Source organism: Parasteatoda tepidariorum, chromosome 12 (assembly GCF_982258835.1).
Source record: "Parasteatoda tepidariorum strain Cologne lab strain chromosome 12, Ptep-v5.0, whole genome shotgun sequence".
Classification (NCBI taxonomy): Eukaryota; Metazoa; Arthropoda; class Arachnida; order Araneae; family Theridiidae; genus Parasteatoda; species Parasteatoda tepidariorum.
Window position 1 is genome coordinate 36,039,898 of NC_141766.1, and position 16,711 is coordinate 36,056,608.

General features: G+C 27.2%; 1 protein-coding gene across 4 annotated transcripts in view; it reads left to right on the forward strand.

Moving 5' to 3' along the window:
* Positions 1 to 4,922: 4,922 nt before the first annotated feature.
* The window catches only part of LOC107455121 (putative receptor-type tyrosine-protein phosphatase mosPTP-1), a 135,026-nt gene continuing 123,237 nt past the window's right edge, over positions 4,923 to 16,711 (forward strand). The window contains exon 1 of one of the 4 annotated variants that reach the window (XM_016072582.4): positions 4,923 to 5,119. In XM_016072582.4, coding sequence (XP_015928068.2) covers positions 5,056 to 5,119 — 64 coding nt within the window. In that variant the 5' untranslated portion in view covers positions 4,923 to 5,055. The remainder of the gene's footprint in view (positions 5,120 to 16,711) is intronic. The other 3 variants (XM_016072580.4, XM_016072579.4, XM_016072581.4) reach the window with 3 other exon arrangements.

A 16,711-nucleotide genomic window follows, 5' to 3' on the forward strand; every position in this document is an offset into this window, starting at 1 on the left:
AATTTTTTTTCGTCTTTTATGATTGAGTTTTAATGTTTATAATGAAATAATATAATATTTTGGATCACATGAAATTTTATTCTATAATTTAAATTTTTTACAAAAATAAATTGTGTAATTAATTTATGCTTTATTTTGATTTTTTTTGTTTAAAAATACTGTAATATATGTAAATATGACTCGTTGAATTTGTAATTTGACTTAAGTAAGTAAAAAACATATAAATAAAGTAAAATATTTTTTGATATCGAATTTTTGAGTTATTCTAATATTTTGAATCAAAGCTTTATAGTTAAATTAACTACTGATTATATTGACCATTGTTAATATTCTAAAGAACGAAAGAATATAGCTATAAAAAAGATAACAGATAAACTTTTCATTCAAACGAATGAGAAATGGTTTATTTTGAAACCAAAGAGAGGATAAAAAGGAACTAGATTTTTAAGGGGCTTGATCATTAAAAAAGTCTTCTTATTTTTTCTTATTTTTAAGTTAGTAACAAAAGCGAACGCTTGCAATTTTTCAAAAAAAAAAAAAAATATATAGATAGATAGATATTTTTTAGATGATTTACTAGCTGAAAATACTTTCCATAAATCGTAATTTTTCACTGAAACCTTAACAATTTTTTTACCTGAAAGCCGTAGAGAATATTAAATCATAATGATATTTTTGATATAGATTGAATCAATCTCTTCTATAATAAGCTCTGTTAAATTTACCAAAAGTCAATTACAAAAAAAAAATAATAATAATAATTGAATTACACATATATCTGTTTTAATATAAAAATAAAATAATTCTAGATATTACCAGACGATATTTTCAAAAATTTAAACAATATTTATTTTATAGTCAGATGTTTTGTGTAATTATTTTTCCCATAACTGCTGACGATTTCATAGATTTGATGCTTGGTTGAAAGCATTCTATTTTCATTAAGCGGCAGACAATGTTTTAACTAAATGGTAGACGATATTTAAAAAAACTCTTTTTTTTAAAAATTGTATTATTGAAAGAAAGTCTTCCATTGTTAAAGGAATCAGATGCATGTACCTAATAAATGTTTGAAAATGCTCTATCTGCATAAATAATATCAAACTTTGTTAAATTTTATACTTTAATCTCATCTGTAGGACTGGGGAGTTAGTTTTAAATAAGAGAAAAAAGTTACTTTCATAATTAATTTTCAAAGTCGACATTTGAAAAATTCAATAAAACAGCAGTTTCAGGACATTCTACGGATTGCGAACTAATTTGTTATTCTATTAAACTATTCTATAGAAGCTTACAACTGCTTAAATTTTGAAAATAAAGGATATCAGGTATGCATAATTAAATTGTTTTAACTTTGTCGATTAATATTTTAACAATAAAGACTTTGTATCATTCTAACGCATTTTTCAAAAATAATTCGTATGATTCAAAAGATAATATACTGTATAACAATGACATTTCTGGTAATAATAATAATAAAAAAAAATTCTGGTAATAAAAATGAAAAAATACGGTATTTAAACTATTCATTTGGTAATTTTCCCGTTTAAATGGTAACGATATTTCGGAAATTCCGATTTTCAAAATTCTAGTTCTTATTACCACACATTTAGTAATAAAATAACAATCTGAAAAATAAATTTAACCGAATATGCAGTTTTTATGTCATGCTCTATTTTTGCCCCTTTACCAAGTTTAATCACGTATTATAAAACCATATTTTATTATTAATTTTGCCAAAATAATTACCAAAACCCACTTAAATTAGTAAAAATTACTGGGCTTTTTTGGTGCTTCCATGGAGCCAGAAACACGATAAATTTTATCATATTCTGGTAGTGCTGACCATGCTTTTTTTTCAATGTACCATATAGCTCATTTTGTTTTACATAATTAAATTATTGTTCTTGTTTGTAAAAAGATTTAACATTATAATATTTTTAGTTACAAGTATTATTTTACATTATAAAATGATTCATTATTTTTAAAAAATTTGAATTCCAAATTTTTATAATTGCATTCGAAGTTACATATTAAGAACATACTATGTTAAGTTGCATTCATTGTGTGTATTAAACAAATAAAATGTTGTGCGTTAAGCTTCATTAAACGTTGTGCGGAAATTGCATAAACGTAATAGCAATATGCATTGATTTATACACTTGATATAATTTTTATTTTTTATAAATAACTTTGTACATCAGGATAATTTTTTTCTAAGAAATTTCTCTACTTTTTGAAATATTTCGCTCTTGTATTATCTCCCAGTGTCGTGCCGAGGAAGAAGGCGAACCAGCTAATCCAGCATTTTCCAGTGTCATGCTGAGGAAGAAGGCAAACAAGCTAATGCAGCTAGACATTCATTTAACGTTTTCAGCGAAGTTTGGATTTGGCAACGAATGGCACTAAAATTTTGAATCCATTACTATTTTCATTATAAGAATAATTTTTTTTTAAATGACAATTAAAAGCAAAATATTTTCCAAGGAATGAACTTTGATTTTCATTCATAGAAGAATGAATGAATTTTTTGCCATAGAAGAATTCCGCACTTGTGAGTTTAAAACATGGATTTGAAATATGGAAGCAAGCTGAGTTTTGGGTTTAGATTCTTATAAAGGGGCTGGAATAGCCTGGTTGGTAGGGCGTTGTACCCATGTCCAAGAGGTCGTGAGTCCGATCCCTGCAGACCAAAGACTTCCTGTGTAATAAATGGTGACTGATGCCCATCAAATCTGTCGGATCACAAAGTCCTCCGTGTTCCAATAACAAATCATACTGAATTGGAGATTGATCGTTCTCTGGTTCAGGTCAAAATTACGATTTGTGGATGAATGAATGGATGTATGAATGAGTCCGATATATAAACTGGCAGTGACGTATATGTGGCTGAAATCGTACTCTTGGCCATAGATGGCGCCACGGAAAAGCAAGAAACGCATTAGAAACAACAACAGATTCGTATAAATGATTACCTTTCCACCGTTTTTAATTAAAAAAAAAAACTTTTTCTTCTCTCTTTGAATCTTTTAAGGAGCAGCTAATCAAGGAGTTATTACCCATACACACACCTCTACATGTCACTTCCATCCCCTAGTGAAGAAACTCGATTGAGAGTGCTATATGGTAAAGTCTTTAAGCAAAAAAATAATTATGAAATTAAGTAAATTAATTTATAAGAATATTCAATTTAAAACAATAAAAATAAGAATTCTCAAAAATTATTTGTGTACAGCATAGCCATTTTAATTTTTTCCTGAGTACGTGTATATTTAAATTTTTTTGAAAATACCCTCTAATCAAAATAAATTGTTTATTTTTGAGAATTGATTCGTGAACCACTAACTCCATTGTAAGTTGTTTTTCTTAAAGGAGTCCATTGTGTAGTGTAATGATTAGGGGGAGGATGTAAAATTGATAAGTAAACACCTTAAAAAACTAAATGAATTTGTATTACATTAAAAAAATTAATAAATAATAATTTAAATATGGGACTGATTCATTAGATCGGGAAAATAGAGATCATGAAAAATTACAAATGATGCATTACCTTATGAAAAGACGATGAGTCTACTAGTGATCTTTTGATCGATATTAAGAATGCAAATTTCATGATATTTCAGCAGAAAATACAGTTAAAAATTAAAATACATGCAAGTAATGCGTAAAGAATGAATAAATAAATCGTTAGTAAGTATTTAATTCATTCGTAATGAATAAATCTTTTAAAAATGAAACATACGAAGTTATTAAAACACGCTGATATCGCTGATACAGTTCTGATATCAATAGAAAGCTTATCACATCAGCTGTAAGGACTTAAAACTGACAAGGAAGACTACATAATTTAAAAACAAAACTTTTTAAATACGTTCAAAAATAGGAATTATTTTAAGGAAAAATTATTTTTTTTAACATTGATTATTTTCATTATTTAATTATTTAAAAAAAATAAAAAATAGAAACTATTGAAATAAATTTTTGGTAGCGATACAAGGGTGTGTGAGTGTAAGCATACAGAAGTTCATTGCTAAAAGAGCTTTGATCTTTTATTTATATATATATATATATATATATATATATATATATATATATATATATATATATATATATATATATATATATATATATATATATATGTGTGTGTGTGTGTGTGTGTGTGTGTGTTGGGTAGCTTAAAATATCTATAAATGAATGTTGGAATGTTGTTAATCATGCTACATTTAATAATGAAATGACGTTATTGTTTTATTAAGTTAGTGTCATTGTTAATTTTTGTTAAATAACATATTATTTACAAATACCAGAATTAAAAGGCTCGTTTTGGTAGCCATAATTTTCTAACTTAGCAAGAGAAATTAATTTAAACATTTTCTTTAATTTAGCATTCTGCATTAATTTGTAATATTTTGTAAAATTATTTAATACAATTTTTTAAATTATTAATTTGGTTCATTCACACATTAGTTTAGGAGTTTTCTAAACTCTGACTGCAGCCAAATAGTTTTTTAATGATTAATTTTTTTTTAGCTTAATTTATAAAAATATTCATTAAGGTCTTTCTTATTATTTATTTTTGTTTAAAGTTTTTCCACGAATATTAATATTTGACAATGGTCGCCCTTACTTTTTTATCGCATAATTCAGATGCTATTAAATACATGTTTATTTTGGTTACTTTTACTTTCCAATATTGTTACTCGCTTATCTAATTGAACAAAAATCGAGTAAGTTCATCTACCTCGATTAACGCCTAAAAAAACTAAAATACAATAGACTTATGTCTCTACCGGTCAGTGCTTCGGACTTCGAGCTTAAAAGCCACCCAAAAAGCACGGCACCACCTTCAATAGTTCTGTTTACGTCTTCTGTTATGAGCGGCCAGCGGCCTTATCCCTACACCACCATACCCTTCCCCTTCTGATTTTCTTTCTCGGAGGTCAAAGTTGATGGACTCAAGATTTTCGCGCCCAGTGGCGCTCTCTGCGGGCGAGATTGGCGCTGAAGAGAAGCGCTTTTCTAACCGATCGCCAGTGCGTCGGCGGCGGAGGAGGGATGCGGTGGTTGTTCGCTCTCCTGTTCGGCTGCTTGGTCGGTGCCAAGGCCGATTATTTCATCGGTAAGTCCTCGTTTGTTTTTCTCTTTCGCGCACACCCCCTAAAAGCATACCTTTTTGAAGTATGTACCGGCTTTCTTTCTTCTTTTCTCTAATATTACAAACAAATGCCGGTCTTTTTAAAAATTATGTAAAATCTTAAAATTTTTCTTAGAAAATGTTTATAAAATCATGTGAAGATTCGGGGTGGGGGTTAGAAAAGGGGATCGATCCCTCTTTAAGAGAGGGGCCGATCGATAGGGAGGTACTTCTGGCAGCTCGATCGATGGGCGACCCCGATAGTACATATTCGAATGAAGGCGGGTTTTCTGTGATATCAGTTGACAATTGACGCTTTGTTTTCTTTCTTTTTATTCACCACAAACAGTCTATCTGTTGTAATTCTCCATCTGATAGCACGCTTGTCTCCTTACTCTTCTATCTTTGTGTTCATTTTAAACTTACTGACAGCTGTGTTTCAGTAAGATAATACTTCATCTCGATAAGCCTTTTTTTTATTATGAGTTTTGATAGTGTTATTTTATTAAATCAAATTATTGTTTTTAATTTTTGATTACTTTATCGACAGTACAAAGCACATGAACTATTTTCAGAGATATTAATATAAACTCCTGCTTTTAATGACATCATGTTATCATTTGTGGTGTAATATTTGGTTTTAATCTTCTATAACATTATTATTTAATTGTGTAACTGTGTGCATAATATATCAAAGAATGTAATCACAACAAGAAAAAGAAAATCTTAAGTAATTATATATATCTTTACAGTACCCAGTGTTAAAGCGGGATAAAACACATTATTTAAAATTAATAGAACTATATATTCATACTGTGGATTTGAGAAATCGAAAAAGAACTATTTTTGTATCGTAATTTTTAAAGAAAATTGAATTTCTTTTTAATGATTGTAATTTGAGTTTTTACATAAAATAAAACTAGTGCCAAAATCCAAATATATTGAAATGCCAGATTTTTTTACTTTTCTATTCAAAGGAGACATAAATTTTCTTATTTTATTTATGTTTATGCATTTATCATGAAGAATTTAATAATAGTTGTTCTGAAATAATAAAAAAATTCGTAATTTCACGAATTCTACAAAGAGAGTCAAATTCGTGCCTTCAAAAAGCTAAACGTGTTTATTTTCATTTATTTATGACCCAGTGTGTTATGCTAAACAATTTGTGACTTCTTGATTTAATTTATACTTTAAATAGCTTTTTTTAATTGAAACAATTTTCTTCCTTTTGATGGTTGAAGTATTTGTTGCTTAAAAACGTTGATAATTTTTTTCAAAAAAGCAAATTTTCTTAAGTATATCTTATTGCATTACACTTTTTTACCTAGCAAATAGAGTAAAAACTTATTTTGTATTATCAATTTTTTATTTTAGTTTTTATTTAGTTCAGAATAATAAATTATAATAATATTAATTTAAACCTGGGCAGTGAGGCATGTTTGTCTTTTCTTGTTTGTGTTATGAAATTAGCATAATAAATATATAGAGTGATATAAGTTGCATGTTATATCATATGATGCGTGATTTACTGAGTAAAAATCAAATATTTGTTACATTTAAGTTCAGTAGTTTTTTTTATCAAATACTTTTCTGAAACAGTTGGGAAAAATTTGAATCCATAAAAAATTTCCTCATATTTTAATTTTTCAATTTAAAACAGACAGTATATTTTCTATTACCCCTTTCTTATTTATTGTTCATTCGATTGCTTATTTATTATTCTATGGATTATGTGCAGCTGCTATGCTTTCACTATTTCACAAAATCCCTCCAAAAATAAAAGATGCATATATATATATATATATATATATATATATATATATATATATATATATATATATATATATATATATATATATATATATATATATATATATATATATATATATATATATATATATATATATATATATATATGCATCGGGATATCTCCCTTTGACTTGGCCAAAGGATTGTAGGACACCGGTGTCCTTTTCATATATATTTTTCTGACGCTGTAATTACAAGTAAAACATATATTTTGGTATTTTTTAATTATAAAAAATAGTCTAACAGTTGCTAAAAAAATCTGTTACATTATCGGAATAATATTTGAACTAAAATATAAAACACAAAAAAAGTAATTTTTTCATTAATATTTTATTTTATGCAAAAATTTATTAATAATTGGTTTTCTAAATTGAAGAAATTTCAGTGATGAATAACTGTTTCTTTTGGACCTAAATAACTGCTAATGTCAAAAAGTATTGTTTGGAATTGAACCGTGTGTGGAAGAGTTTACATTTATAGCAGAAAAAGACACCTGTGTTTCATGCAGTATTTCATGACCATAAATTATTGCAGTGCGTGCTAAATATAATCTTTTCCCCTTTTTTGACCTAAATTAATACAAAATAATGAAAAAAGCTTAAAAATATGTTTAATAAAAATTCTGGTTAAAAGGGTGAAATAGATACAGAGACATGATTGTGGGAAAGGATTTTATAGTGGTCATAAAATTTATGTTTTAATCTTTGATTCTTGGTTTAGTAAAGTCTACTTAAAAGGGTTTTTACCCATTATTACTTTTAATAATTCAAAGGCTCATATAAAATGCCGGTTTATCAGTGTTGGTGTCATGGTGAACTTTTTGGAAGAAAAAAAAAATCTCTCAATTTTAGAATGTATGTATGAATCTCTACAACTTTATGAATTCTTTCGTGGAAAGCGGAGAAGATAGCATGTATAATTTTGTATTTTAGAATTACAATGTAATAATTATTACTGTGAAGCCGGTGGTGAGATTAAATTAAAGAGAATCCAATATTCTAATTTGCAAATATTTTTTAGATGCTTTTATATCTTTTAGATTAAAAAACAAGATATCAAATAAAAAAACCAAAGAGCCCGTTTTATTTCTAAAATGCAAAATGTTTCAAATCTTGTTTTTTTTTTTTAATTTTTTTTCTTCAGAAAAAAGCTTAAAACAAGAATAATTGAAGCATACTGCTAGTTCTATGCTATAAACAAGCTTTATCTTTACTGCGAAAACAAAGAAATAAAAGGAGGCTACATCCATCCATAGTTTATGTACTGCGATCAGTCATTCCTGAGCGTGTTTCCATTATGCATGTATTATTGTGGTTGAGAATGATGAAGCAATATTTTGATCTGTCGCATAACGGAGTGTCATTGTTTTCTTCAGTTTTTTTTTCTAGCAAAATTCTTTTCAAATAAATATGCTTACATTTGTTGTTTAAATAAAACTCAAGACAATGATGCAACTTGAATATACAAATTACATTGCTTCATATTTTTTTTTTTTTTTGGTCGCTATTGCAAATGTAACACATTACAATCTAGAAAACTAGAATAATTTAACGTAATTATAAATTATATACAGAGAGACCACTTAATTATGATACCTGACAGTTTTATGCAAAAGAGTTATTGTATAAAATGTTGCTTCTAGAAGTAATTTCTAGATGACTAGTGCAGTGTTGGCATGAGTTGAGATCTTTATTTCGTGTGCACAGTAGTCTTAATCCGAATAAAACCTCATACCTAATCGTTGACAAAGTACATCTTGTAGTCCTTATGAATCAGGGCTTCCAGCAGGATAATGAGTCCCGTTATAATGCTGGAATCGTCTTGCCCACCCTGGTATACTGCTGTTTTGGTTTGAGAAACATAATGGAAAGATTTCTTAGTTGCTTTGGCTTCTGCTGTTTCAAGTTGTCAATCTTATTGAGCATTTGTGAGATGAGATCGAAAGAAATATCTATCTCCATAACTGTCACGTCTCACATTTTGGATAGTGGTATAAATGTTTCACCAATAACGTATCAACATCTCGTCTTGCCAACAAAAACCAAAACTGTATTAAACGGGGAAACATGTGATCAAATGAGGCAGTGGAGTTTTGACCTAATAAAGTGGATAGTCAGTGAATAGTAGTCATTAAGTTGGTTTACATTGACTAACCTGTTTCAATAGTCTTCTTTCGCGTTGATCATTTTAATCGCTGAATATTTTGATGCACAAGGAAAAACAAAATTCAGGGTCATTCAAAATTACCTTTCCAATCTGACGCAACATGTCTGTAGGAATAAATATGAAAACGAAGTACTGTTGCTTGCATATAGTTCACAATCAAACAAATTATTTTTACGTAATTTTTCTTATTTGTTCATAAAATATTGAAACGATACTGCTGTTCTACTCAGGAAAAATCCGATAGGTCTGTAATATTTATGTGGATTGTGATTGTGGAAAGGACAATTCGTGCCCCTAAATCATTTAAGAATCTTGTTGTTCGCTGACAATTGCTTTTGTAACAAAATTTTTTTATAAAAAAATGTTTTCATTACTTCACAAAAATACTTAAAGGACTGCTGAGATATGAATTTAACAGAACTTATTTTATTTATATTTTATGTTGCAGATCGTGAAAATTGAAAAAGAATGTTTTTGAGTTGTTCATAGTCGTTCATTAGACTGAACGTTTTAGTATTTCTGCATTACGATTTCCCAAATATTTGTTCCTTCGAAGCTTGTAAAATGGAATTGTATAGTAATGTAAACTCGCGAAAGATCAAATAAAAACAGAATAATACAGTACTAGCCAAAATATTAAAATAGTTTAATTTTCGCATAATTTAACGATTGTGAGAGTAAAAAATTAGAATTTTTTTTAAACACATTTTATTTTTTTTCCTGTTATTTGACCAATTTATTATTTGGTATGCCCCCCTCTTTACTCAGGACTGAGGCTTAGATCTGACGAGGCATTGACTCGATGTAGTAATGCCATACTTTTATTTACACAGTCCTTAGTTTATTTTTATGCGGAAAATTAGTAGATGGGAAAAAATTCACTACTATAATTTACTTTCATTTATTTATCTTTTAGTTCAAATATTTTTATTCTTATAAAAATAACGATATTCTTTAAACATGTACATGAACCCTTTAAAAATAAATCCGGATCTTAAAATTATTGTCTTTTGAGGAAATATCATTGCAAATTTGAAATGCGAGGGAAAAAAATCAAATCATTATGATAATTTGGCCGATACCATATGCGGTTTGGAAATTGATGAAAGTACAGAATGTATGTAAACATTGCAAAAACTTAAATAAACAGCTTCCAGAAATAATTTTATAAAATGTCTGCGAATATAAAAAAAAAGGAAAATTGATGAGAGGGAAAAAAACAGAAAACATAATGACCTAGCATTAAATTTTTGGTCTGATGAAAGAAAAACATTACAAATTTAGCAAAGCGAACTCTACTTGCTCGTTTATAAGAGAAGAAAAAAAGTTCACTTGGAGAAAACATTCTATTCCAGCATTTTGTCATTTTCCTTTTCTTGAATTTTTATGATGGATTCTATGAAAATTAATTTATTTTCTAACATATAGATTAGTTTGTCATCATGGGAAAAGAAAACGCTCTAAATATACGGTAAGACAGCGATTGTGAAAATTGCCGAAAATAAAAATTTTAAGATATTCGATATTCATCTTTCTATTATAATAGATCTAGTATCATATATTTTAAGCGTCTATTTCAATTTAAATTTTCTTTTGCTTTAAATTAAAGCAAAAAGTACTTTTAAGAAAAAGCAGAAAAAAGTGTCATTGAATAAATTATAACTAATTTTTGATAATTCTATTTCCACCTATTATTAGAATATTTCTACATAGTATTCTGTTTTAACATAACTAGCATTCTGTTTTTCATAAAATTTTTTTTTTAATATTAATAAAAAATAAAAAAAACGCTGTAAATATGCGGTGAAGCAGCGATTGCGAAACTATTCCAAAAAAACAAAATAGTTATCGGTATTCATTTTCCCACTATAATAGATCTAGTGTCATAAATTCTCACTTCAACTTAAGTTTTCATATGCATTTAAATAAGGCGAGAAAGTATGAATGTATCGAATAATATCTTTTAAAAATCTTTTTTTTCTTTCTAAAGAACGATTGCAGAGTAAAAATATTATTGATTTAGTGACTGAAACTTACTGCATTCCAACGATATCAAATGATATCAAGTAACTAACTCCTCTAACCGCACAGTGATAACGATGTATATACAGGCAGCCTTCTAATGATGTATTTAAAATAAAAAGAGGGCGAGTGTAATTTCAGTTGAACATTGAAGGCCTTTCTCTCTTTTTCTTCTTTTATTTTAAGCATATTTTTGACTTGACGGTTTTATTCCGTTATTAATAATTAGAATTTTTTTTTATGATTACTTCTCATTATTTTTCTTATAGTCAGTCACTGTAGCTTTTGTTGTTAAACAATGGAAAGTAATTTCCTTAGAAGATTGACTGATGCTGTATATTTCAAATTCTTGATACGCGGAGAAAAAATAGAAAAAAACTATGGTTACTATGGTTCAACTTAATCAGAAATATGGTTTAATACCTTTTTAAAGTTACAGCAACTTTACACCCTATAATGGTTCAGGGTACACTGCTAAAACACAATTTTTGTATAGAGTACTGGCACTTTGGGTGCATCATCCGTAAAATCGATTTTACCGTAAAATCTTATACTGCTAATTTTTACAGTAATATTTATTTAATTAGAGTAATTCAGTAATTCAACGGTAATCATTGCTGTAAAAATTACGGTATATCAGATTTTTTGTTCCCTAACATGTTCCAGTAAAAATGGATTTTACAGTAAAAAGTATCAGCATACTGAGTGCCGGTAATTTTTACCGGAATTCGATTCGGAATATTTTCAGTATATCGATATTATATACCGATATTTTTTTGAGAATGCGTATAAAAATATCGATTATTTAAAATGCTAGTTGTATAGTTTTTTTAAAAAATGCTTCAAGAAAAAGTATTTAAACTCCTTGTATAGAGAGTGAGAGAAAAATATTTGAGTTCTTAATATTAATTTATAAAAATTATTTTTAAATCATTATTAAAATGAAATCTAACATTTCTTTTAACATTTATTAACATTTATGAAACATTTTTGTATTAAAAAGGGAAAAAATGTTTCGAATTTAAAATCTTTTGGAAGGCACGTGTTAAATACTTGAATTGAATATAAATTAAGAGCTTTAAATATTAAGACTGCGTTAACAGCTCTTTAATGTTTTTCTTGTATCCGAACCATTCTCTTTATCTAACACGCATTAAGTTGCTCGGTTTATCTGGATTACTTTAACAACTTTTAATACTTTAAGGGATTATTTTGAAAGTGCCTTACAACAGAAATACATTAAAACATCATTGTGATTCGACTTAAGTATGCATTCGTAGCTATAATGCCATTATTACGCAATGATTGTACGCAAATAATGCTACACCGAGAAAAAAAATATGCTCAAAACTAACAAAATATGGTAAAATTTACCGTGTTTCTGGCTCTATGGGAACACAAAAAAGCTCTGTAATTTTCACAGAAGAACTTTGGTGATGATTTTGGTAAAATTAACAATAAATATAAAGTTTTAAGAATATGTGGTAAAATTTGGTAGTTTTATCATGATACCTTAGATCATGGCATAAGTGTGTTAAAATTAATTTTCAGGTTTTTTTTCCAACTAATCTATAATTTTGAATATTTTATTTTCAAAATTATATTAATTTTGTAATAAGATCTATAATTTTGAAAATTAGATTTTCCGGTAAACAGTAATCATATGAACGGAAAAACGGAAATATTACCAAATGAATGGTTTTAATACCGCATAGTTTGGTTTTATTACCAGTATTATGTTTTTTTTTTCTTTTTTAACCCAGAAATTTCATTACTATACGCGCATACATTAAGGTAAGTTTACCATAATTTCCGTCTACTTGTTTGCATAAAGTAACTACAGCTTTTAAAAATTCTCATATTATGCTCCTTTCAATCGATTTTTTTAAGAAATTTGCTTATGCTTAGGAACGATTTCACTAGCGACAGTATTTTCGGTCACTTACTAGCTATTGGTTTTTAAACCGTGATTTTTGTTTAATTATGAAAGGCGCATTTTCTCTGTATACTTTTGAAAACATTATTTTGTTACTTTTATTTTCAAAAAAGTTGATGAAAACAATATAAATTAAATTCATTGCTTATTATTCTTGGTTTTCTAAAAGGTTATTCTACAGGATTTTCTAAAAATGCGACTTTTAATACATTCTTTACTATATACTATATTGTAATTGAGGTAGAATTTATAGATTTTATTAAAATTATTTCATCGTAATAACTGAACCATCTCGATTTTACCGCTAATAAATGTGTGACACTTCAAGGTTTTCGCGCTCCTTGGGGCTGTTTCGTTTTTGTTTTTGAGACGGTTTCGAATCCTGCTTTTCAACTTTTGAAACAGCTGTCCATTTACCTGATGAGCAGAAAAACTTATGCGTCATTATAAGCCTATGTTTAAACAAGAATTTTCTAATCACAGATGAGACAGAAGATTTAAACGATAGGGAAAGAAAATCGTTTTCCAACTTTTTTTGATTCGCAAAGCGCCGATTTTATTCAACTCTAATCATAGATCTGCTATAGTTGAAGGGTAGCTTTTAAAGAAGCTAACGAAAAATAATTATTTTATTATTTTTGTTGCAGTTTTTTTTCTCATTTTCTTTTCAAAATGGAATTATAAATAATATATATTTATTAAATATTATTTTATAATATTATTTTAAAAATAATACTATAATAATAATTATAAAGTAATTTTTAAAATAATAATTATTTTATTATATATAATTATTATATATAATTATTATATATAATTATTATGTATAATTATTATATATAATAATTATATATAATAAAATAAATTAAAAATAATTATTTTAATATTTTTGTAGCAGTTTTTTTTTCATTCTCTTTTCAAAACTAAAGGGATGGAATTATAAATAATATATATTTATTAAATATTATTTTATAATATTATTTTAAAAATAATATTGTAATAATAATTATAAAATAATTTTTAAAGTAATTATTATTTTATTATATATAATTATTATGTACAATAATTATATATAATAAAGTAAATTAAAAATAATTCTTTTATTATTTTTGTAGCAGTTTTTTGTTCATTTTCTTTACAAAACTAAAGGGATGGAATTAATACACAAAAAAAATAAGTAAATAAATAAATAAGTAAATAAAAGGATAATTAGTTTTAATATCTTAAGCTAATAAAACACGAAGGAGTTTATGTAAAAATATTTAAGTACTTGCAAAATCTCTTATAGTATTGCTTTATTATAACTACGAGTTTCGATGGCCCAATGGTTATGAGAGTGAAGAACTGAGTGAAGAACTGGGGTTCGATCCTCAGTGGCGGCGTGAAGCCCACCCAGTTTCAGATTGATGGGTCCCAGCTTGTCTAGGAAGTAAAGACGGCCTATGAGCAATACTAACCCCCTTGCCACAATCATGACGTTGGTCACGAAATTGTGGAGCCTTACCCTCCATGACCCCCTGGCCCTCAACGGGCTGTTGCAGGAATGGTTTACTTTTTATTATAACTATATTCATGTTTTGGACTCGATGATTATTATACACAGTACCATAAGCAGTGATAATTAAAAGTAACAGTTTTATTTCAAAACTTGTTTTTCTAAAATATGTTTTTTTTTTTAATCGATATGCCTTCTCTTCTTTTAAGGCGAAATTGTTTTCTCAAATACACTGTAAAAAATTCCGGATCAAATTCCAGTAAAAGTATTTAGTATTAAGAGTACTGGTACTTTTTATTATACAATCCACTTTTACAGTAAAATTTTGCGTAACAAAAAATCTGATATACCGTAATTTTTATATACATTGATATTTACTGTGGAATCACTAAATAATTTTAATTAAATAAATATTACTGTAAAAATTACGGTATAAAATTTTATGGTAAAAAGGGATTTTAAGATAAAATGAAGTTTACGAATGCTGCTTCTAGGAAGACTGAAATTTGTACCGTAATTTGATCCGAAATTTTTACAGTGTACTCCTTTACAAATGATAGTTCTTAATTTAAATGTCACATTATCAAAAGAAATAAAAGAGTAAATAAATTTTTAAGGTCTGCATACAACATGAATGTTTCTAAAAGGCTTTGATAAAGCAAGTATTATTTTCTTCACCACATAAAAGTAAACGTACTTTTTTATAGCTTTTTAGTTGCTTAAATTGCCTATTTTCTGAAAGCTCTGAAGTCAAGCTTTAGATAAAGCCATTATTCTTCATCTATGGCAATTTTCTGTCAAACTGTTGGATGGTAACGCGTGCCTTGGAAATAAATAAAATATCACGGTCTTCGAGTTTTGAGCATGGGTAATTTTATAAGAGGTTGAGCTAAAAAAGTTTTTATTATATTATTTTATATGGTACTCTAAACTCTCATGTACTCATATAAACCCTATATGCGTCTAAATTTTGGTTATTTCAAATTAACCTTTAAGCGAATTCAACATAATTTATCAAACTTTGATAACATTTCTTCTTCCATTCAATTAATCATTTGTGACCTAATGGTTTTATTCTCGGCAAAATCTTAAATAATATATAAGATAACATTTTTGCGAGAAAGCTTTAATAATGATTCAAGCAATGAAATAGAATATCACAATATTTTTTTGAGCATGAGTAGTTTCCTAAGAGGTTGTAGTGAAATAGTTTTTTCTTCTTCTTTTTACTAAAATATATTGTTTCATTTTTTATTGTACTCCAAACTTTCATGTACTTATATAAAATCTTTATGTGTCTAAATTTTGGTCAGTTTACTTGCTAGTTTCTTTAGAATTCGACTTGATTTAGTGAAATTTGAAATGACGTTTCTCTCCTTCCATTTACTTAATCATTTGCGACCTAATGATTTAATCCATGTCATAAAATATAAAATAACATTCTGGCAAGAAAAATGTAATATTTAATCATTCAAATACCTAAGTAATAGATGCTTTTAAAAAATTGCTTAAAGCAATGCCACTTATTTTATGTATTCCCTTTTAATATAATCAAAATTTTCAAATTACGAGACCTTTTACACTCGAAAAAAAAGTTCTGCTGAAATAACTGTATTGTATGGTAATGACATTTCAATGGTAATGATATATATTAAAAAAACATAGTTCTGATTATTAAAACCAAAATATACGATATTTAAATCGCTCATTTGGTAATTTTCATGTGGTCATTCATATGGCAACGGTTTAAATTCTATATTGTAATGGCATTTATGGTATTAACATATGGGAAAAAAAACGTAATTCTGATTAATAAAACCAAAATATACGGTATTTAAATCACTCATTTGGTAATTTTCATGTGGTCATTCATATGGCAACGGTTTAAATTCTATATTGTAATGGCATTTATGGTACTGACATATGGAAAAAAAAACGTAATTCTGATTAATAAAACCAAAATATACGGTATTTAAACCAAACCGTTGGATGGTAACGCGCCTTGAAATTAAATAAAATATCACAGTCTTCGAGTTTTGAGCATAGGTAGTTTCATAAGGTGTTGTGCTGAAAAAGTTTTTTTATATACTGTTTTATATGGTTTTTCATGTTTTTTTATATGGTAACTTTCACCTACTCATGTAAA